Below are 24693 nucleotides of genomic sequence, written 5' to 3'. Positions count from 1 at the left end.
CAATGACTTGCTGCACCCTCATGTTTTTAAACATGTGATTACCCCATTTACTAAACTCTGTAAGAACATGTGAACATTGCTTGGCCATGTTCTATAATGCAGGTGAATGAACTAATAAACATCTTTATCCACCAAAGGTTCCAAACTCCTAGACAAATTCGGAGCGGTTCTGGCCTTTGTTTCAATTCCACTGACTGGAAATATAAACTGTGGTTGCCTCGGGATTGAATCTTGCACCTGTCAACTCAGCATTTGGCTGGGCTTTGACTGCACGGTGACTCACAGCCTTCCTGACAGAAACAAACAATGTAGGGACTCTTAGAAATACAGGTTAAAGTCTGATTGATTAGACCCAACAGCTGGGAGCACTGAGAGACTGAAGTGAAGGGGTAGATGCCTGAAAAAGGGCATAAGACCAGAGGGGGTCTGCAGAAGGAAAAGCAAAATGACAAGACAATCCTGACACTAGACCTTTTAGTGCTGCTTTTGATACCATCGATCACCACATGCTTTTGGAGAGATTGGAAACCCAAATTGGTCTACACGGACAAGTTCTGGTCTGGTTTAGATCTTATCTGTCATATGTTTGTCCTCTGACAAATCAATTGTACATTTCGAATCAAGGTTCTGTTTTAGGACCACTATTGTTTTCACTATACATTTGACCTCTTGGTGATGTCATTCAGAAACATAATGTTAACTTTCACTGCTATGCAGATGACACACAGCTGTACATTTCGATGAAACATGGTGAAGCCCCAAAATTGCCCTCCCTGGAAGCCTGTTTCTGACATAAGGAAGTGGATGGCTGCAAATGTTCTACTTTTAAACTCGGACAAAACAGATGCTTGTTTTAGGTCCCAAGAAACAAAGAGATCTTCTGTTGAATCTGACAATTAAGCTTGATGGTTGTACAGTCGTCTCAAATAAAACTGAAGGATCTCAAATTGTACTCTGGACCCTCTTTTGACAAACATATCAAGACTGTTTCAAGGACAGCTTTTTTCCATCTACGTAACATTGCAAAAATCAGAAACTTTCTGTCCAAAAATGATGCAGAAAAATGAATCCATGTTTTTGTCACTTCTAGGTTAGACTACTGCAATGCTCTACTTTCCGGCAACCCGGATAAGGCACTAAATAAACTTCAGTTAGTGCTAAATCCGGCTGCTAGAATCTTGACTAGAACCAAAACATTTGATCATATTACTCCAGAGCTAGCCTCTCTACACTGGCTTCCAGTTAAGGCAAGGGCTGATTTCAAGGTTTTACTGCTATCTTACAAAGCATTACATGGGCTTGTTCCTACCTATCTTTCCGATTTGGTCCTGCCGTACATACCTACACGTACGCTACGGTCACAAGACACAGGTCTCCTTACTGTCTCTAGAATTTCAAAGCAAACAGCTGGAAGCAGGTCTTTCTCCTATAGAGCTCAATTTTTAAGGAATGGTCTGCCTACCCATGTGAGAGACGTCTCGGGATCAACCTTTAAGTCTTTATTGAAGACTCATCTCTTCAGTAGGGCCTACGTTGAGTGTAGTCTGGTCCAGGAGTGTGAAGGTGAACGGAAAGGTCATGAAGCAGCTCCATCTTGACTGTCTCTGCTGGGGTTCCCCTCTCTCCACTGGGATTCTCTGCCTCTAACCCTATTACAGAGGCTGAGTCACTGGCTTACTGACGCTCTTCCATTCCGTCCCTATGAGGAGTATCCACTTGAATGGGTTGAGTCACTGATGTGATCTTCTTGTCCGGGTTGGCGTCCCCCTGGGTTGTGCCGATCTTTGTAGGCTATACTCGGCCTTGTCTCAGGATGGTAAGTTGGTGGTTGAAGATATCTCTATAGTGGTGTGGGGGCTGTGCTTTGGCAAAGTGGGTGGGGCCATATCCTGCCAGTTTGGCCCTGCCTGGGGTATCATCGGATGGGGCCACAGTGTCTCCCGACCCCTCCTGTCTCAGCCTCCAGTATTTATGCTGCTGTAGTTTATGTATCGGGGGGGGCTAGGGTCAGTCTGATATATCTGGAGTATTTTGCCTGTCTTATCCGGTGTCCTGTGTGAATTTAATTCTCTCTCTCTCACAGCTCCATGTCTGATGACTGGTCTCTCTCTCTACCTCTCTCTCTCTCTCTCTCTCTATTCCTACTCTCAGCTCCTGTTGATGACTGGTCTGGAGGACCTGAGCCCTAGGACCATTCCTCAGGACTACCTGGCCTGATGACTACTTGCTGTCCCCAGTCCACCTGGCCGTGCTGCTGCTCCAGTTTCAACTGGTCTGCCTGCGGCTGTGGAACCCTGAGAACTCTTCGCCGGATGTGCTACCATGTCCCAGACCTGCTGTTTTCAACTCTCTAGAGACAGCAGGAGCGGTAGAGGTACCTGAATGATCGGCTATGAAAAGCCAACTGACATTTACTCCTGAGGTGCTGACTTGCTGCACCCTGACAACTACTGTGATTACTATTATTTGACCCTGCTGGTCATATGAACATGTGAACATCTTGGCCATGTTCTGGTATAATCTCTATGAGGACTGGCCACCCCTCATAGCCTGGTTCCTCTCTAGGTTTCTTCCTAGGTTCTGGCCTTTTTTTCCTAGCCACTGTGCTTCTACACCTGCATTGCTTGCTGTTTGGGGTTTTAGGCTGGGTTTCTGTACAGCACTTTGTGACGTCAGCTGATGTAAGAAGGGCTTTATAAATACATTCGATTGATTGATTGACCCAGTCAGAGTCCTGACCTCAACCCGATTGAGATGCTGAGGCATGAGTTCAAGAGTGTGGTTCACACCAGACATCCCAAGAATATTGCTGAACTGAAACAGTTTTGTAAAGAAGAATGGTCCAACATTCCTCCTGACCGTTGTGCAGGTCTGATCTGCAACTACAGAAAACGTTGGGTTGAGGTTATTGCTGCCAAAGGAGGGTCAAACAGTTATTAAATCCAAGGGTTCACAAACTTTTAACACCCTGCACTGTGAATGTTTACATGGCGTGTTAAATAAAGACATGAAAATGTATAATTGTTTGTGTGATTAGTTTAAGCAGACTGTGTTTGTCTATTGTTGTGACTTGGATGAAGATCAGATCAAATTGTATGACCAATTTATGCAGAAGTCCAGGGAATTCCAAAGGGTTCACATACTTTTTCTTTCCACTGTAACTGACACACACACACACACACACACACACACACACACACACACACACACACACACACACACACACACACACACACACACACACACACACACACACACACACACACACACACACACACACACACACACACACACACACACACACACACACACACTCCACACTGATAGGTCTGGGATACCTGAGGGATATTTCTACATAGCTCCATGTTGATGACTGGTCTGGGATACCTGAGGGATATTCCTACACAGCTCCATGTTGATGACTGGTCTGGGATACCTGAGGGATATTTCTACATAGCTCCATGTTGATGACTGGTCTGGGATACCTGAGGGATATTCCTACATAGCTCCATGTTGATGACTGGTCTGGGATACCTGAGGGATATTTCTACATAGCTCCATGTTGATGACTGGTCTGGGATACCTGAGGGATATTCCTACATAGCTCCATGTTGATGACTGGTCTGGGATACCTGAGGGATATTCCTACACAGCTCCATGTTGATGACTGGTCTGGGATACCTGAGGGATATTCCTACACAGCTCCATGTTGATGACTGGTCTGGGATACCTGAGGGATATTTCTACACAGCTCCATGTTGATGACTGGTCTGGGATACCTGAGGGATATTTCTACACAGCTCCATGTTGATGACTGGTCTGGGATACCTGAGGGATATTCCTACACAGCTCCATGTTGATGACTGGTCTGGGATACCTGAGGGATATTCCTACACAGCTCCATGTTGATGACTGGTCTGGGATACCTGAGGGATATTCCTACACAGCTCCATGTTGATGACTGGTCTGGGATACCTGAGGGATATTCCTACACAGCTCCATGTTGATGACTGGTCTGGGATACCTGAGGGATATTCCTACACAGCTCCATGTTGATGACTGGTCTGGGATACCTGAGGGATATTCCTACACAGCTCCATGTTGATGACTGGTCTGGGATACCTGAGGGATATTCCTACACAGCTCCATGTTGATGACTGGTCTGGGATACCTGAGGGATATTCCTACACAGCTCCATGTTGATGACTGGTCTGGGATACCTGAGGGATATTTCCTACACAGCTCCATGTTGATGACTGGTCTGGGATACCTGAGGGATATTCCTACACAGCTCCATGTTGATGACTGGTCTGGGATACCTGAGGGATATTCCTACATAGCTCCATGTTGATGACTGGTCTGGGATACCTGAGGGATATTCCTACACAGCTCCATGTTGATGACTGGTCTGGGATACCTGAGGGATATTCCTACACAGCTCCATGTTGATGACTGGTCTGGGATACCTGAGGGATATTTCTACACAGCTCCATGTTGATGACTGGTCTGGGATACCTGAGGGATATTCCTACACAGCTCCATGTTGCAGAGTGCAAATGCATAGCGATGCGGAGCGACCAACGGACGACAACGCTCCTGAATTATTTCACTCTATCTGGCCAGATAATCTGATTCCTCTAGTTTGGTTCGCCTCTCTCTCTGGCTGCAATACAAGTCCATCAATATAATGGTTCTCTCCTCAAACAGCTCCTTGTGGCACTGAGAGGAGCTAACAGAGACATCAGAGACCTACTGGTGAAACAAACAGGTGGAAAATGGCCCCTCATTCCCTTTATAGTGCACTCCTTTTGACCAGAGCCTTACAGGTTTTTCCACTGCTATGTCTGTAAGCATTGGTTTAGAACTATCTTAGCAATGCCTTGAATATGTTTCTTCTTATAGACACCTGTTTCAATTCCCAGGAGAGACCATTGAAAAAGAAAACCCTTCCCGCTACCATGGTTACACGGAGAACAAACAGGTACTCAAGGGCTCCATGAGTGGCCATGATCATCACCATGTGCCTACCAGGTCCAGAGGTGACACCATGACACTGGGGGGCTGAAGGGGCTCTATTTGTCTCCAGTCAACCTGCTCTGCTGAACCTACACTCTTAGACAAAGGGCTGTTCTGACTCCTTCCTGTTCAGTAACCCTTCATGGTTCTAGGTAAAATCCTTTCGCCCACTCCTAAAAATATAAAACATATCCACAAAGCTTTTGAAGATAGCTTTTTCTCTAAGAGGAGAAGAGAGACAAGGAGAGGAGGGAAGGGGAGAGGTTCTGAAGAATGATTTTTCCCAGAGTGCCATCTGTTTTACTATGCTACTCTAACGCCACTTCACCCGTCCCTTAGCTTCTCTTCTCCTCTTCCACCTCCTCCTCCTTCTTCTCCTCCTCTTCTTCCTTCTCTGTTGAGGAAACTATGGCAACACCAAAATCTTAACCCCCGGCTGTTAAAATGAAGCACAGGTCTTTTAAGTGAGAACATGTTATTCCATTCCTGTCTTCTTACTCTGCTTTTAAAATACTTATATCTTGTTCAAACCCTTGTTCCTGTAATGCAGTGTGAGGTGTGTGTGTGTGTGTTTTTATGCATGTGGGTTTTTGTGAGTGAGTGTGGAGGTGCTTGTACCAGATAGCAATCGTACATTGATTATATTACATAAACACTTTACACAAGACTTCTTTCTGCCTGTGATGCCATCTCTGATGACACACACACACACTAAACACACACACACCTAAACACACACCACACACACACACACACACACACACACACACACACACCTAAACACACACCTAAACACACACCTAAACACACCTAAACACACACACACACAAACACACACACACACACAACAAACACACACACACACACACCTAAACACACACACACACACACACACACAAACACACACACACACACACTCCAGTAAACACACACCCTAAACACACACACACACCTAAACACACACACACACACACCTAAACACACACCACACCTAAACACACACACACAAACACACCTAAACACATCAGTCACACACACCATAAACACATAAACACACCTAAACACACACACACACCTAAACACATACACACACACACACATATCATTCTATCTGTGTGATACTGTAGGTGCCAAACACACACACACACACACACATACCTAAACATCTCCTCCTCATCATCCTATCTGTGTGATACTGTACGTGGTGCCATCTCCAGTCATATCATCCTATCTGTGTGATACATACACATCTCCTAAATATCATCCTATCTCTGTGATACTGTACCTAAACCATCTCCTGTCATATCATCCTATCTGTGTGATACTGTACGTGGTGCATCTCCATAATGTCATATCATCATTCTATCTGTGTGATAATGTACGTGGTGCCATCTCCAGTCATATCATCCTATCTGTGTGATAATGTACGTGGTGCCATCTCCAGTCATATCATCCTATCTGTGTGATAATGTACATGCCATCTCCAGTCATATCATCCTATCTGTGTGATAATGTACGTGGTGCCATCTCCAGTCATATCATCCTATCTCTGTGATACTGTACGTGGTGCCATCTCCAGTCATATCATCCTATCTGTGTGATACTGTACGTGGTGCCATCTCCTGTCATATCATCCTATCTGTGTGATACTGTACGTGGTGCCATCTCCAGTCATATCATTCTATCTGTGTGATAATGTACGTGGTGCCATCTCCAGTCATATCATCCTATCTGTGTGATAATGTACGTGGTGCCATCTCCAGTCATATCATTCTATCTGTGTGATAATGTACGTGGTGCCATCTCCAGTCATATCATTCTATCTGTGTGATAATGTACGTGGTGCCATCTCCAGTCATATCATCCTATCTGTGTGATAATGTACGTGGTGCCATCTCCAGTCATATCATCCTATCTGTGTGATACTGTACGTGGTGCCATCTCCAGTCATATCATCCTATCTGTGTGATAATGTACGTGGTGCCATCTCCAGTCATATCATCCTATCTGTGTGATAATGTACGTGGTGCCATCTCCAGTCATATCATCCTATCTGTGTGATACTGTACGTGGTGCCATCTCCAGTCATATCATCCTATCTGTGTGATAATGTACGTGGTGCCATCTCCAGTCATATCATCCTACCTCTGTGTCTCTGATGTGGGCCCTTCAGGTTCACTCTTTGTGCCACGCACCTCGGCCGACGTACAACCACCAATTAAATATGTATAACGTTCGTACAAGTAATTAACCAAGAACATGACAAGGAGTGGTGTTGACTTTCCACCAGTTAATGTTAATCATGACTAATGTGCAGTGTGTGTGTATGTGTGTGTAGGGGGGACCTAGACTCGTAGACTCTTTCCTCTGCTTCCTCTAGAGCGTTTTGACTGACTCTGGCTGTATCCAATAACATGTGAGACCAGGACCCACATTCGCAAAGCATTAGTAGAAGTGCAGGTTGACATTTTATATCATAATGAATATGACTGCATAGACCTGATCCTAGATCAGCACTAATACTCTGAAACGCTTTGTGAACACAGACCCTGGACAGGTCAACAACGACAACAAAAGTCACACAACCATAATTACTACCAGCCAGCGACTCAGAAGAAGAATCCATCTTGTGGGAATGACTGACCACTAAAAAGGGTCATTTCCACAATCAAAAGGGCCAAATTCATGACTGTGATTCCACTGCTGTAGAGATCTATAATGACTTGCTGTCAATTCAAAGCAAACGCCAAAAGAATGTAAACATGCCTTATTTTGGCGCTTGCTTTGACAACTGTTTTGTTGTTGCTGTATATTCAATCAACCATTAGCCCTTAGATCACCCTTTGGTTGGCTTTGAGAGCCGACCTTGAGGATATGGAGAAACTAGAAAAAAAGTTCAAGAGCAAATCTATGACACACAAACACACACCTGATAAAGTGTGTGTGTGTGTGTGGGTGCGTGTCTGTGTGCGTGTCTGTGTGCGTGTCTGTGTGTCTGTGTGCGTGTCTGTGTATGTGTCTGTGTGCGTGTCTGTGTGCGTGTCTGTGTGCGTGTCTGTGTGCGTGTCTGTGTGCAGCCCTAACATTAATCCTACTTACTTAAACATGAACTTACTCATACTTACTTAACTTACTTAAACATGAACTTACTCATACTTACTTAAACATAAACTTACTCATACTTACTTAAACATAAACTTACTCATACTTACTTAAACATAAACTTACTCATACTTACTTAAACATGAACTTACTCATACTTACTTAAACATGAACTTACTCATACTTACTTAAACATAAACTTACTCATACTTACTTAAACATAAACTTACTCATACTTTTAAACATGAACTTACTCATACTTACTTAAACATAAACTTACTCATACTTACTTAAACATAAACTTACTCATACTTACTTAAACATAACTTACTCATACTTACTTAAACATAAACGTACTCATACGTACTTAAACATAAACTTACTCATACTTACTTAACTTACTTAAACATGAACTTACTCATACTTACTTAAACATAAACTTACTCATACGTACTTAAACATAAACTTACTCATACTTACTTAACTTACTTAAACATGAACTTGGGCTCACGAGTGGCGCAGCAGTCTAAGGCACTGCATCTCAGTGTTAGAGGTGTCACTACAGACCCTGGCTCGATTCCAGGCTGTATCACAACCGGCTGTGATTGGGAGTCCCATAGGGCGGTACACAATTGGGAATAATTCACCTTGGTTAAAGCTTCTCTAGTGTCTGTGGGTTATTTACTCTGAAAAATAAGAATCTAAAAAAGGTTAAATAAAATCAAAATTAATAACACAGTCTCTTTGCTGTATTTGTTGAGTTTCTATCTAGTCATGGTTTTAAAAGTTTTGCTTTGTGTTCAAGGTTTCTTTTACAATCTATGGCTCAAGGACACTGTGCAGACACAGTGATCTGAGCTATCTGATTGGCCAACGGTAGGTCTACAGTATTTATGCTGCAATAGTTTATGTGTCGGGGGGGCTAGGATCAGTCTGTTATATCTGGAGTATTTCTCCTTTCTTATCTGGTGTCCTGTGTGAATTTAAATATGCTCCCTCTAATTCTCTCTCTCCCTCCCCTCCAGGAGGACCTGAGCCCTGGGACCATGCCTCAGGACTAACTGGCCTGATGACTCCTTGCTGTCCCCAGTCCACCTGGTCGTGCTGCTGCTCAAGTTTCAACTGTTCTGCCTGCGGCTATGGAACCCTGACCTGTTCACTGGATTTGCTACCTTGTCCCGGACCTGCTGTTTTCGTCTCTCTCTCCCTATCGCACTTACTGTCTCTAACTCTGAATGCTTGGCTATAAAAAGCCAACTGACATTTACTCCTGAGGTGCTGACCTGTTGCACCCTCTACAACCACTGTGATTATTATTTGACCCTGCTGGTCATCTATGAACATTTTAACATCTTGGCCATGAACTGTTATAATCTCAACCCGGCACAGCCAGAAGAGGACTGGAAACTGCTCAGAGCCTGGTTCTTCTCTATGTTTCTTCCTAGGTTCCTGGCCACCGTGCTTCTACATCTGCATTGCTTGCTGTTTGGGGATTTAGACTGGGTTTCTGTACAGCACTTTGTGACATCGGCTGATGTAAAAAGGGCTTTAAAAATACATTTGATTGATTGACCTTCTGCCAACAGCACAAAAAAAATAAGAAAAATAGGAACGCAAGGCTTTACTAATTGGTTTGTTTACAGAAATGTTTAGTGATTTAGAGCATCCTGACTGGCTGTATCACTGCTTGGTACGGCAACTGCTTAGCATCTGACGGCAAGGTGCTACAGAGGGTAGTGAGTATAGCCCAGTACATCACTGGGGCTTAGCTCCCTGCTATCCAGGACCTCTATACCCGGCAGTGTCATAGGAAGGCCATTAAAAATTGTCAAAGACTACAGCCACCCAAGTCATAGATTGTTCTCTCTGCTACCTTACAGCAAGCGCTACCAATGCACCAAGTCTGGAACCAACAGGACCCTGAACAGCTTCTACCTCCAAGCTATAAGACTGATAAATATTAAGTTAAATAGTTAATCAGATAGCTACATTGACCCTCTGCATTAACCCTTTTTGCCTCATCAGACGTGCTGCTGCTACTGTTGACCATCTGTCACTTTATTCCTAGTTATATGTACATATCTACCTCAATGACCTTGTACCCCTCAGTACTCTTGTATACCCTTGTATATAACCATGTTATCATTACTCAGTACTGGTACCCCTTGTATATAACCATGTTATCATTACTCAGTACTGTTACCCCTTGTATATAACCATGTTATCATTACTCAGTACTGGTACCCCTTGTATATAACCATGTTATCATTACTCAGTACTGGTACCCCTTGTATATAACCATGTTATCATGACTCAGTACTGGTAACCCTTGTATATAACCATGTTATCATGACTCAGTACTGGTAACCCTTGTATATAACCATGTTATCATGACTCAGTACTGTTACCCCTTGTATATAACCAAGTTATCATTACTCAGTACTGTTACCCCTTGTATATAACCATGTTATCATTACTCAGTACTGGTACCCCTTGTATATAACCAAGTTATCATTACTCAGTACTGGTACCCCTTGTATATAACCAAGTTATCATTACTCAGTACTGGTACCCCTTGTATATAACCAAGTTATCATTACTCAGTACTGGTACCCCTTGTATATATACCATTACTCAGTTATTGTATATAACATTACTCAGTACTGGTACTCCTTGTATATAACCAAGTTATCATTACTCAGTACTGTTACCCCTTGTATATAGCAAGTTATCATTACTCAGTACTGTTACCCCTTGTATATAACAAGTTATCATGACTCAGTACTGGTACCACCTTGTATATAACCAAGTTATCATTACTCAGTACTGGTACTCCTTGTATATAACCAAGTTACCATTACTCAGTACTGGTACTCCTTGTATATAACCAAGTTATCATGACTCAGTACTGGTACCCCTTGTAGTATAGACATGTTATCATGACTCAGTACTGGTACCCCTTGTATATAACCAAGTTATCATGACTCAGTACTGGTACTCCTTGTATATAACCAAGTTATCATGACTCAGTACTGTTACCCCTTGTATATAGCAAGTTATCATTACTCAGTACTGGTACTCCTTGTATATAACCAAGTTACCATTACTCAGTACTGGTACCCCTTGCAGACAGTATAGACATGTTATCATGACTCAGTACTGGTACCCCTTGCAGACAGTATAGACAGGTTATCATGACTCAGTACTGGTACCCCTTGCAGACAGTATAGACATGTTATCATGACTCAGTACTGGTACCCCTTGCAGACAGTATAGACAGTACTGGTACCCCTTGCAGACAGTATAGACATGTTATCATGACTCAGTACTGGTACCCCTTGCAGACAGTATAGACATGTTATGGTACATATAGACAGGTTATCATGACTCAGTACTGGTACCCCTTGCAGACAGTATAGACATGTTATCATGACTCAGTACTGGTACCCCTTGCAGACAGTATAGACATGTTATCATGACTCAGTACTGGTACCCCTTGCAGACAGTATAGACATGTTATCATGACTCAGTACTGGTAGCCCTTGCAGACAGTATAGACATGTTATCATGACTCAGTACTGGTACCCCTTGCAGACAGTATAGACATGTTATCATGACTCAGTACTGGTACCCCTTGCAGACAGTATAGACATGTTATCATGACTCAGTACTGGTACCCCTTGCAGACAGTATAGACATGTTATCATGACTCAGTACTGGTACCCCTTGCAGACAGTATAGACATGTTATCATGACTCAGTACTGGTACCCCTTGCAGACAGTATAGACATGTTATCATGACTCAGTACTGGTACCCCTTGCAGACAGTATAGACATGTTATCATGACTCAGTACTGGTACCCCTTATAGCAGACAGTATAGACATGTTATCATGACTCAGTACTGGTACCCCTTGCAGACAGTATAGACATGTTATCATGACTCAGTACTGGTACCCCTTGCAGACAGTATAGACATGTTATCATGACTCAGTACTGGTACCCCTTGCAGACAGTATAGACATGTTATCATGACTCAGTACTGGTACCCCTTGCAGACAGTATAGACATGTTATCATGACTCAGTACTGGTACCCCTTGCAGACAGTATAGACATGTTATCATGACTCAGTACTGGTACCCCTTGCAGACAGTATAGACATGTTATCATGACTCAGTACTGGTACCCCTTGCAGACAGTATAGACATGTTATCATGACTCAGTACTGGTACCCCTTGCAGACAGTATAGACATGTTATCATGACTCAGTACTGGTACCCCTTGCAGACAGTATAGACATGTTATCATGACTCAGTACTGGTACCCCTTGCAGACAGTATAGACATGTTATCATGACTCAGTACTGGTATAGACATGTTATCATGACTCAGTACTGGTAGCCCTTGCAGACAGTATAGACATGTTATCATGACTCAGTACTGGTACCCCTTGCAGACAGTATAGACATGTTATCATGACTCAGTACTGGTACCCCTTGCAGACAGTATAGACATGTTATCATGACTCATTCTGTATCTATTATTACTTTTATTATTAAGTGTTTAACTTTTCTATTTCTCTCCTGTCTTTATCTCTGTATTGTTGGGAAGGACCTGTTAGTAAGTATTTTACTGTTAGTCCACTCCTGTTGTTTTAGGAAGTATGGAACAAATAAATGGTTTTATTTGATTAGATTTATCTAACACATAACAAACTTGCCTTATAAGCAGTTTGTTGCAGCAAAGCTTGGAACAACTGCAAATCAAATCTGCAGGGGTGAATTGCAGTTGCCCAGTGATTTGATAAGATCTGCTGTTCCTCATCATACATGCCACAGTGAATGAAAAACAGCCTCTGGTAGGGTGTTGCAGTCCCCCCCCCACCCACCCACACACACAGAAACACACACAGGAGGGAGAGTCTACTAGTCTAGTTAGAACCCAGAACTCTACAGGTCATTCCGTTCAGTTCTTTAGTTCTCAGAGCCATTGATCATTCTAACCACAAGCTGAGGACAATAAGGAACAAACGCCACTACAGAGTTGTTGCAGTCCTCCATGTGGGCTAAGCAACCCTACAGGCACACACACACACACACACACACACACACACACACACACACACACACACACACACACACACACACACACACACACACACACACACACACACACACACACACACACACACACACACACACACACACACACACACACACACACACACACACACACACACACACACACACACACACAACAACCCTGCAGGCCAAAACACTGAGCCAAATACTGTTCTCATGCAATGCAACTACTGTAGCCTACCTAGGTTACATTCTTATGCCTTTTATAACAGTGCAGGTGATTATTCAGAAGCTAGTAGACAACAGAGAAACACAAAGCCAGTCCATCTTGTATCACCTATTATACAACAGGTCTCATTCTCAGACTAAATGGATGGAATGTGAACATGTTCAGCTGACTGAAACAAAAACATATTTTGTTTCGTACATTTATAAATAATGAATTGTCCATTCAAGTCCCATCTCATGACCTGAGAGACCTACACTAAGGTTGTCCGTGTATGTACTGAGTGTACAAAACATTATGAACACCTTCCTAATATTCAGTTTCACCCCCTTTTGCCCTCAGAACAGCCTCAATTTGTCGGGCATGGACTCTACAAGGTGTCGAAAGCATTCCACAGGGATGCCGGCCCATATTGACTCCAATGCTTCCCACAGTTGTGTCAAGTTGGCTGGATGCCTTTTGGGTGGTGAACCATTCTTGATACACACAGGAAACTGTTGAGCGTGAAAAACCCAGCAGTGTTGCAGTTCTTGACACAAACCGGTGTGCCTGGCACCTACCACCATACCCCGTTCAAAGGCACTTCAATCTTTTGTCTTGCCCATCACCCTCTGAATAGCACACATACACAATCCATGTCCCAATTGTCTCAAGGCTTCAAAATCATTATTTAACCTGTCTCCTGCTCTTTATCTACACGGATTGAAGTGGATTTGACATCAATAAGAGATCATAGCTTTCACCTGGTCAGTCTACTGTATGTCGTGGAAAGAGCAGTTGTTCCTAATGTTTTGTACACTCAGTGTATGTGTGCCGTGCTTGTGACAACTCACTGTTTTTATTTCATAAAATTTAATTGGGCATTATGGCATCACCACACAACCTGAAAGCAGGACACACCATCTGTAGTGTTATAATAGCTTACTGAGTCAGCATGTGTAGGAGATTGCTCCATCATATATTTTCTGGGTACTTCTAATTGGGCATTATGAACCATTACACCACCTGAAAGCAGCTTACATGAAGGCACTCTGTGTCTAATATTGTGTTGTGCAGCTCACCCTTTTACATGTTCTTCTCATTTCAAAAACATTTCATTGGGCATTTTGGCAACTCTACACAACCTAAAGGCCATTATTTTATCCAACATTGTTTTAGCTCACTGGAATACACCACATATACTACTGGTATTGTTGTCTACTGTATTAGCTAACTGGTCTACACTACAGAAACTAATAGCTCACTGGATTATTCCACATGAACAAATATCTCACTGGACTACACCACAATAACAAATAGTATCTCAAAGGACTACACCACAGGAACAAATAGCTCACTGGACTACTCCACAATAACAAATAGTATCTCAAAGGACTACACCACAGGAACAAATAGGTCACTGGACTACACCACAATAACAAATAGTATCTCAAAGGACTACACCACAGGAACAAATAGGTCACTGGACTACACCACAGGAACTAATAGCTCACTGGACTACACCACATTAACAAATAGTATCTCAAAGGACTACACCACAGGAACAAATAGGTCACTGGACTACACCACAGGGACTAAGAGTAACTCACTGGACTAGACCACAGGAACTAATAGCTCACTGGACTACACCACAGGAACTAAGAGTAACTCACTGGACTAGACCACAGGAACTAAGAGCTCACTGGACTAGACCACAGGAACTAAGAGTAACTCACTGGACTACACCACAGGAACTAAGAGTAACTCTCTGGACTAGACCACAGGAACTAATAGCTCACTGGACTAGACCACAGGAACTAAGAGTAACTCACTGCACTACACCACAGGAACTAAGAGCTCACTGGACTAGACCACAGGAACTAAGAGTAACTCACTGCACTACACCACAGGACCTAATAGTAGCTCACCGGACTAGACCACAGGAGCTAAGAGTAACTCACTGCACTACACCACAGGAACTAAGAGTAACTCACTGGACTAGACCACAGGAACTAAGAGCTCACTGGACTAGACCACAGGAACTAAGAGTAACTCACTGGACTACACCACAGGAACTAAGAGTAACTCACTGCACTACACCACAGGAACTAAGAGTAGTTCACTGGACTAGACCACAGGAACTAAGAGTAGTTCACTGGACTAGACCACAGGAACTAAGAGTAACTCACTGCACTACACCACAGGAACTAATAGTAGCTCACCGGACTACACCACAGGAACTAAGAGTAGTTCACTGGACTAGACCACAGGAACTAATAGTATCTCACTGGACTACACCACAGGAACTAATAGCTCACTGGACTACACCACAGGAACTAATAGTAGCTCACTGGACTACAGCACAGGAACTAAGAGTAACTCACTGCACTACACCACAGGAACTAAAAGTAGTTCACTGGACTACACCACAGGAACAAATAGCTCACTGGACTACACCACAGGAACAAATAGCTCACTGGACTACACCACAGGAACTAATAGTAGCTCACTGGACTACAGCACAGGAACTAAGAGTAACTCACTACACTACACCACAGGAACTAAGAGTAGTTCACTGGACTACACCACAGGAAGTAATAGTAGCTCACTGGACTACACCACAGGAACTAATAGCTCACTGGACTACACCACACGAACTAATAGTAGCTCACTGGACTACACCACAGTAACTAAATACTGTACCACTTGGCAGTTGTTATGTACATATTGTTGTTTTATTCCGTTTTCCTGAATAACTGTAAGATGTAAACATTGTGTCGTTCCTGGAAGCTGTTGCCGTAGTGATAACCAAAAGATACCTGTGTTTGTTCAATGGACTACACCACAGGAACTAATAGCTCACTGGACTACACCACAGGAACTAATAGCTCACTGGACTACAGTGAGTACATGAACTAAGAGTAACTCACTGCACTACACCACAGGAACTAATAGCTCACTGGACTACACCACAGGAACTAAGAGTAACTCACTGCACTACACCACAGGAACTAATAGTTCACTGGACTAGACCACATTAACTAAGAGTAACTCACTGCACTACACCACAGGAACTAATAGCTCACTGGACTACACCACAGGAACTTATAGCTCACTGGACTACACCACAGGAACTAATAGCTCACTGGACTACACCACAGGAACTTATAGCTCACTGGACTACACCACAGGAACTTATAGCTCACTGGACTACACCACAGGAACTTATAGCTCACTGGACTACACCACAGGAACTTATAGCTCACTGGACTACACCACAGGAACTTATAGCTCACTGGACTACACCCCAGGAACTTATAGCTCACTGGACTACACCACAGGAACTAATAGTAGCTCACTGGACTACACCACAGAAACTAATAGTAGCTCACTGGAATACACCACAGGAACTAATAGTAGCTCACCGGGTCGGCATCTGCAGGCTGCTGTTCCATCAGAACGAGTCAGGCAGGTGGCATTGTGCAGGCAGGGATCGTGGGCAGGGTCACAGGGGTCAAAGGGCATGTTGCATAAGGGCCCACTGAAGAAGGGGGGGCAGGTACAGCTGAACTCCCCAGGTAGGGGTGACTCCTGACACTGAGCTCCGTTCAGACAGGGCCCAGAGTCACACTCATCCACATCCTCAGAGCAGTCCACACCTACCCAGCCCTGCGGGCATAGACACCTGGGGAAACAGGAGGCGTTAGGGTTGGTATTGATGTTCTCTATACAAAGGTTGGAGATTGTTTCTTTCAAAATAAATGATATGCCTATGTGTTTATGATGTAACTAGCAACATAGCAGTAAGGGGGAACAGATAGGAAAGGGGAGCTCTGGTTCATCTTGATATTCACATATAATACAAAGGTTGGGGATGGTTTCTACAAAATAAATGATGTTTGTTAATGATTTAACTAACAACATGTTATTTCCCTCCATGCTCTCTCTCACGTGGTGTCCAGTGTGAACTTAAGTTCTCTCTCTCTCCTCCCCCTCTTCCTCTCTCCCACTCTCCCTCCAACCTCACATTCTCTCTCTCCTCTCTCCCACTCTCCCTCCATCCTTACATTCTCTCTCTCTCCTCCCCTCCTCCTCTCTCTCCCTCCATCCTCATATTCTCTCTCTCCCCCTCCTCTCCCACCCTCCCTCCATCCTCACATTCTCTCGCTCTCCTGCCCCCATCTCCCTCCATCCTCAAATTCTCTGTCTCTCCATCCTTCCCCTTCTGCATCTCTTTCTCAATCTTCCCCTTCTATCTCGCTCTCTCTCCATCCTCTCTCTGTCTCTCCATCCTCCCCCTCATCTCTCTCTCTCCCTCCATCCTCACATTCTCTCTCTCTCTCTCCTCTCCTCTCTCTCTCTCCTCCCCCTCATCTCTCTCTCCTCTTCCTCCATCCTCACATTCTCTCTCTCTCCTCCCCTTCCTCTCTCTCTCTCTCTCTCTCTCTCTCTCTCTCTCTCTCTCTCTCTCTCTCTCTCACTCTTTCCTCCCCCTATCTCTCTCAGTCTCTCCATCCTCACATTCTCTCTCTCTCTCCTCTCCTCTCTCTCTCTCCTCCCCCTCATTTCTCTCTCCTCTCCCTCCATCCTCACATTCTCTCTCTCTCTCCTCCCCCTCCTCTCTCTCTCTCTCTCTCTCTCGCTCTCTCCTCCCCCTATCTCTCTCAGTCTCTCCATCCTCCCCCTCCATCTCTCTCTCTCCCCCAGTGTGAAGACACATTAGGTTGAGCAAATACAGCCGTTTTCCCTCCCGATGACTCACAGATCCCCAGAAACCCTTCATGCTGCGAGCCATTGATTGATTCATTAGTTTGACCTGCCATCTGCAGTTCATTATTGCTGATGCTGTTAGCTAGGTGGAAAATATAATCACTATCTGGGCATTTTCCTCCTTTTCTCTCACACACTCATATTTTTCATATTTTCTTGGATAGAGAGAGTGAGAGGAAAGATGGGAAATGACAGTGGGCTGGATTCAAGAGCTGGAGGCAGGGGACATAACAGCTAGACAACCCCAGGCTATCTGAGCAAGGCTTCCTTGCATTTATTATGTGACTGTGTAGACTGATGCAATGACAATGTCTGATTAACACTATAGGGTGGACCCACACTGTATTCTCTGATTAACACTATAGGGTGGACCCACACTGTACTGTCTGATTAACACTATAGGGTGGACCCACACTGTACTCTCTGATTAACACTATAGGGTGGACCCACACTGTACTCTCTGATTAACACTATAGGGTGGACCCACACTGTACTCTCTGATTAACACTATAGGGTGGACCCACACTGTACTCTCTGATTAACACTATAGGGTGGATCCACACTGTACTCTCTGATTAACACTATAGGGTGGACCCACACTGTACTCTCTGATTAACACTATAGGGTGGACCCACACTGTACTGTCTGATTAACACTATAGGGTGGACCCACACTGTACTCTCTGATTAACACTATAGGGTGGACCCACACTGTACTCTCTGATTAACACTATAGGGTGGACCCACACTGTACTCTCTGATTAACACTATAGGGTGGACCCACACTGTACTCTCTGATTAACACTATAGGGTGGACCCACACTGTACTGTCTGATTAACACTATAGGGTGGACCCACACTGTACTCTCTGATTAACACTATAGGGTGGACCCACAATGTACTCTCTGATTAACACTATAGGGTGGACCCACACTGTACTCTCTGATTAACACTATAGGGTGGACCCACACTGTACTCTCTGATTAACACTATAGGGTGGACCCACACTGTACTCTCTGATTAACACTATAGGGTGGACCCACACTGTACTCTCTGATTAACACTATAGGGTGGACCCACACTGTACTGTCTGATTAACACTATAGGGTGGACCCACACTGTACTCTCTGATTAACACTATAGGGTGGACCCACACTGTACTCTCTGATTAACACTATAGGGTGGACCCACACTGTACTCTCTGATTAACACTATAGGGTGGACCCACACTGTACTCTCTGATTAACACTATAGGGTGGACCCACACTGTACTGTCTGATTAACACTATAGGGTGGACCCACACTGTACTCTCTGATTAACACTATAGGGTGGACCCACACTGTACAGTCTGATATGTTATTTTCAGTTTGGGGATCTTTAACCAGGCCAGAATCAGACACAACCCTACTGTGGTACCTACCTGTAGCTTTGTCCTATGTCTGAATCAGACACAACCCTAATGTGGTACCTACCTGTAGCTTTGTCCTGTGTCTGAATCAGACACAACCCTACTGTGGTACCTACCTGTAGCTTTGTCCTATGTCTGAATCAGACACAACCCTACTGTGGACCTACCCTACTGTAGCTTTGTCCTATGTCTGAATCAGACACAACCCTACTGTGGTACCTACCTGTAGCTTTGTCCTATGTCTGAATCAGACACAACCCTACTGTACCTGTAGCTTTGTCCTATGTCTGAATCAGACACAACCCTACTGTGGTACCTACCTGTAGCTTTGTCCTATGTCTGAATCAGACACAACCCTACTGTGGTACCTACCTGTAGCTTTGTCCTATGTCTGAATCAGACACAACCCTACTGTGGTACCTACCTGTAGCTTTGTCCTGTGTCTGAATCAGACACAACCCTACTGTGGTACCTACCTGTAGCTTTGTCCTGTGTCTGAATCAGACACAACCCTACTGTGGTACCTACCTGTAGCTTTGTCCTATGTATGAATCAGACACAACCCTACTGTGGTACCTACCTGTAGCTTTTTGTCCTATGTCTGAATCAGACACAACCCTACTGTGGTACCTACCTGTAGCTTTGTCCTATGTCTGAATCAGACACAACCCTACTGTGGTACCTACCTGTAGCTTTGTCCTATGTCTGAATCAGACACAACCCTACTGTGGTACCTACCTGTAGCTTTGTCCTATGTCTGAATCAGACACAACCCTACTGTGGTACCTACCTGTAGCTTTGTCCTATGTCTGAATCAGACACAACCCTACTGTGGTACCTACCTGTAGCTTTGTCCTGTGTCTGAATCAGACACAACCCTACTGTGGTACCTACTGGTAGCTGTTGAGGAGGTCAGTACAGGTGGCGTTGTTTAAGCATGGCTGTGATGAACACTCGTCTATTTCCTGTTGGCAGAACTCGCCCTCCCATCCGGGGACACAGAGGCACTCGTAACTCTGGAATACAGGAAGTGAAATAATATATTATAAGTCTGGAATAGAGGAAGTGTAATGATACATTGTAAGTCTGCAATACAGGAAGTGAAATAATATATTATAAGTCTGGAATAGAGGAAGTGTAATGATAAATAGTAAGTATGGAATACAGGAAGTGAAGTGGTACATCGTAGGTCTCTAATACAGGAAGTGAAATGATACATCGTAGGTCTGGAATGCAAAAAGTGAAGTGGTACATCGTAGGTCTGGAATACAGGAAGTGAAATGGTAAATCGTAGGTCTCTAATACAGGAAGTGAAATGATTTCCATTCTTCTCCTCTTATTAGGGACTGATACATATGTGATCATATTACTCCAGTGCTAGCCTCACTGGCTTCCTGTTAAGGCTGGGGCTGATTTCAAGCTTTTACTGCTAAACTACAAAGCATTCCATGGGCTTGCTCCTACCTATCTTTCCGGTTTGGTCCTGCTGTACACACCTACACATATGCTACGGTCACAAGACGCAGGCCTCCTTATTTTCCCTAGAATTTCAGAGCAAACAGCTGGAGGCAGGGCTTTCTCCTATAGAACTCCATGTTTAATGGAATGGTCTGCCTAGCCATGTGAGAGACGCAGACTCGGTCTCGACCTTTAAGTCTTTACTGAAGACTAGACTGATTGAGTGTAGTCTGGCCCAGGAGTGGGAAGGTGAACGGCAAGGCACTGGAGCGAAGAACCGCCCATGCTGCCTCTGCCTGGCCGGCTCCCCTCTCCACTGGGATTCTCTGCCTCTGATCATATTACGTCACTAGGAGGGGTGCGTCATGTCGTGCCAGGCTTTAGTGGGTTGAGTCACTGACGTGATCTTCCTGTCCGGTTTTGCGGCCCTCTCGGGCTCATGCGGTGGAGGAGATCTTCGTGGGCTATACTCAGCCTTGTCTCAGGGTAGTAAGTTGGTGGTCTGTTGATATCCCTCTAGTGGTGTGGGGGCTGTGCTTTGGCAGAGTGGGTGCCTTAGTCTATGTGCCGGAGGTCTAGGATCCTTCTGTCCACTCTCCTGTCTTATCTGGTGTAATTCTCCTGTCTAATTCTCCTGTCTTACCTGGTGTAATTATCCTGTCTTACCTGGTGTAATTATCCTGTCTTACCTGGTGTAATTCTCCTGTCGTATCTGGTGCAATTATCCTGTCTTACCTGGTGTAATTCTCCTGTCTTATCTGGTGTAATTCTCCTGTCTTATCTGGTGTAATTGTCCTGTCTTATCTGGTGTAATTGTCCTGTCTTATCTGGTGTAATTATCCTGTCTTACCTGGTGTAATTATCCTGTCTTATCTGTGTGAACTTAAGTAAGCTATACTTCCGGCGCCGACAGAGATGGCCGCCTCGCTTCGCGTTCCTAGGAAACTATGCAGTTTTTGACCCGGGCTGGCAAAATTCTGGATCATTGTTATTCTAACTTCCGCGACGCATACAAAGCCCTCCCTCGCCCTCCTTTCAGCACATCAGACCACGACTACATTTTGTTGCTCCCAGTCTATAGGCAGAAACTAAAACAGGAAATGCCCATGCTCAGGTCTGTTCAAAGCTGATCCGACCAATCTGGTTCCATGCTTCAAGATTGCTTCGGTCACGTGGACTGGGATATGTTCCGGATAGCGTCAGACAACAACATTGATGTATACGCTAATTCGGTGAGTGAGTCTATTAGCAAGTGCATCGGTGATGTTGTTCCCAACTATTAAAAACTTCCTCAACCAGAAACCGTGGATTGATGGCAGCATTCGCACAAAACTTGCGCAGCGATCCACTGCTTTTAATCATAGCAAAGCGACTAGAAACATGATCGAATACAAACAGTGTAGCTATTCCCTCCGCAAGGCAATCAAACAAGCTAAGCGTCAGTATAGAGGCAAAGTAGAGTCACAATTCAATGGCTCAGGCACGAGAGGTATGTGGAAGGGTCTACAGTCAATTCACGGACTACAAAAAGAAAACCAGCCCTGACTTAGACACCGATGTCTTGCTCCCAGACAAGCTAAACCACCTCTTTGCTCACTTTGAGGACAATACAGTGCCACTGACACGGCCCGCCACCAAAACCTTCACCTCAGCTCTCCTTCACCTCAGCCAACATGAGTAAAACATTTAAACGTGTTTAGCCTCGCCCGGCCCAGACAGCATCCCTAGCCGCATCCTCGGAGCATGCACAGACAAGCTGGCTGGTGTGTTTACGGACATATTCAATCAATCCCTATCCCAGTCTGCTGTTCCCACATGCTTCAAGAGGGCCACCATTGTTCCTGTTCCCAAGAAAGCTAAGGTAACTGAGGTAAACGACTATCGCCATAGCACTCACTTCCGTCATCATGAAGTGCTTTGAGAGACTAGTCAAGGATCATATCATCATATCATACGAATCGCAATCACACTGCACACTTCCCTAACCCACCTGGACAAGAGGAATACCTATGTAAGAATGCTGTTCATCGACTACAGCTCAGCATTTAACACCATATTAACCTCGAGACCCTGGGTCTCGACTCCACCCTGTGCAACTGCGTCCTGGACTTTCTGACGGGCCACCCCAGGTGGTAAAGGTAGGAAACAACATCTCCTCCCCCACTGATCCTCAACACTGGGGCCCCACAGGGGTGCATTATCAGCCCTCTCCTGTACTCCCTGTTCACCCATGACTGCGTGGCCATGCACTCCTCCAACTCAATCATCAAATTTGCAGACTACAGTGGTAGGCTTGATTACCAAGACGGCCTAAAGGGAGGAGGTGAGGGCCCTTGGGTGTGTGGTGTCAGGAAAATAACCTCTCACTCAACGTCAGCAAAACAAAGGAGATGATTGTGGACTTCAGGAAACAGCAGAGGGAGCACTCCCCCTATCCACATTGACGGGACCATAGTGGAGAAGGTGTAAAGTTTTAAGTTCCTCGGCGTACACATCACAGATAAACTGAAATGGTCCACCCACACAGACAGTGTGGTGAAGAAGGCACAATAGCGCCTCTTCAACCTCAGGAGGCTGAAGAAATTTCGCTTGTCACCAAAAACACTCCCAAACTTTTACAGATGCACAATTGAGAGCATCCTGTCGGGCTGTATCACCGCCTAGTACGGCAACTGCTCCGCCCACAACCGCAAGGCTCTCCAGAGGGTAGTGAGGTCTGCACAACGCATCGCCGGGGCAAACTACCTACCCTCCAGGACACCTTCACCACCCAGTGTCACAGGAAGGCCATAAAGATCATCAAGGACAACAACCACCCGAGCCACTGCCTGTTCACCCCGTTATCATCCAGGAGGCGAGGTCAGTACAGGTGCATCAAAGCTGGGACCGAGAGACTGAAAAACAGCTAACTATCTCAAGGCCATCAGACTGTTAAACAGCCATCACTAACATTGAGTGGCTGCTGCCAACACACTGACTCAAATCTCAAATAATTATATAAATTGGATGTAATAAATGTATCACTAGTCACTTTAAACAATTCCACTCTATATAATGTTTACATACCCTATATTACTCATCTCATATGTATATACTGTACTCTATACCATCTACTGCATCTTGCCTATGCCCCATGGCCTTCGCTCATCCATATATTTCTATGTACATATTCTTATTAATTCATTCCACTTGTGTGTATAAGGTAGTTGTTGTGAAATTGCTGGATTACTTGTTAGAAATTACTGCACGGTCAGAACTAGAATCACATGCATTTCGCTACACTCCGGCGCCGACTGAGATGGCCGCCTCGCTTCGCGTTCCTAGGAAACTATGCAGTTTTTTGTTTTTTTTACGTGTTATTTCTTACATTAGTACCCCAGGTCATCTTAGGTTTCATTACATACAGAACTACTGAATATAAGATCAGCGTCAACTCACCATCAGTACGACCAAGAATATGTTTTTCGCGACACGGATCCTGTGGTCTGCCTTACAAACAGGACAACGGAATGGGCTTTTCTTTTTTTTCCGCATGCAGCGACCCAAAAAAAACGACTCCGAAAAAGAGGGAAACGCAGCGCTCTTCTGGTCAGACTCCGGACAAGGGCACATCGCGCACCACTCCCCAGCATTCTTCTTGCCAATGTCCAGTCT

The 24693-nt window shown here is 44.5% G+C and overlaps 1 protein-coding gene across 1 annotated transcript in view; it reads right to left on the bottom strand.

The window, feature by feature from the left end:
* Positions 1-24693, bottom strand: part of LOC124041094 (protein eyes shut homolog) — a 222873-nt gene that overhangs the window by 143387 nt on the left and 54793 nt on the right. The window contains exons 9-10 of the mRNA XM_046358258.1: positions 20476-20597; positions 16829-17088 (exon numbers count right to left, since the gene is read on the bottom strand). Of these exons, the coding sequence (XP_046214214.1) occupies positions 16829-17088; positions 20476-20597 (382 nt within the window). The remainder of the gene's footprint in view (positions 1-16828; positions 17089-20475; positions 20598-24693) is intronic.

The sequence above is a fragment of the Oncorhynchus gorbuscha genome, linkage group LG08, assembly GCF_021184085.1.
Source record: "Oncorhynchus gorbuscha isolate QuinsamMale2020 ecotype Even-year linkage group LG08, OgorEven_v1.0, whole genome shotgun sequence".
Lineage (NCBI taxonomy): Eukaryota > Metazoa > Chordata > Actinopteri > Salmoniformes > Salmonidae > Oncorhynchus > Oncorhynchus gorbuscha.
This window is presented reverse-complemented; position numbering and strand designations above follow the sequence as displayed.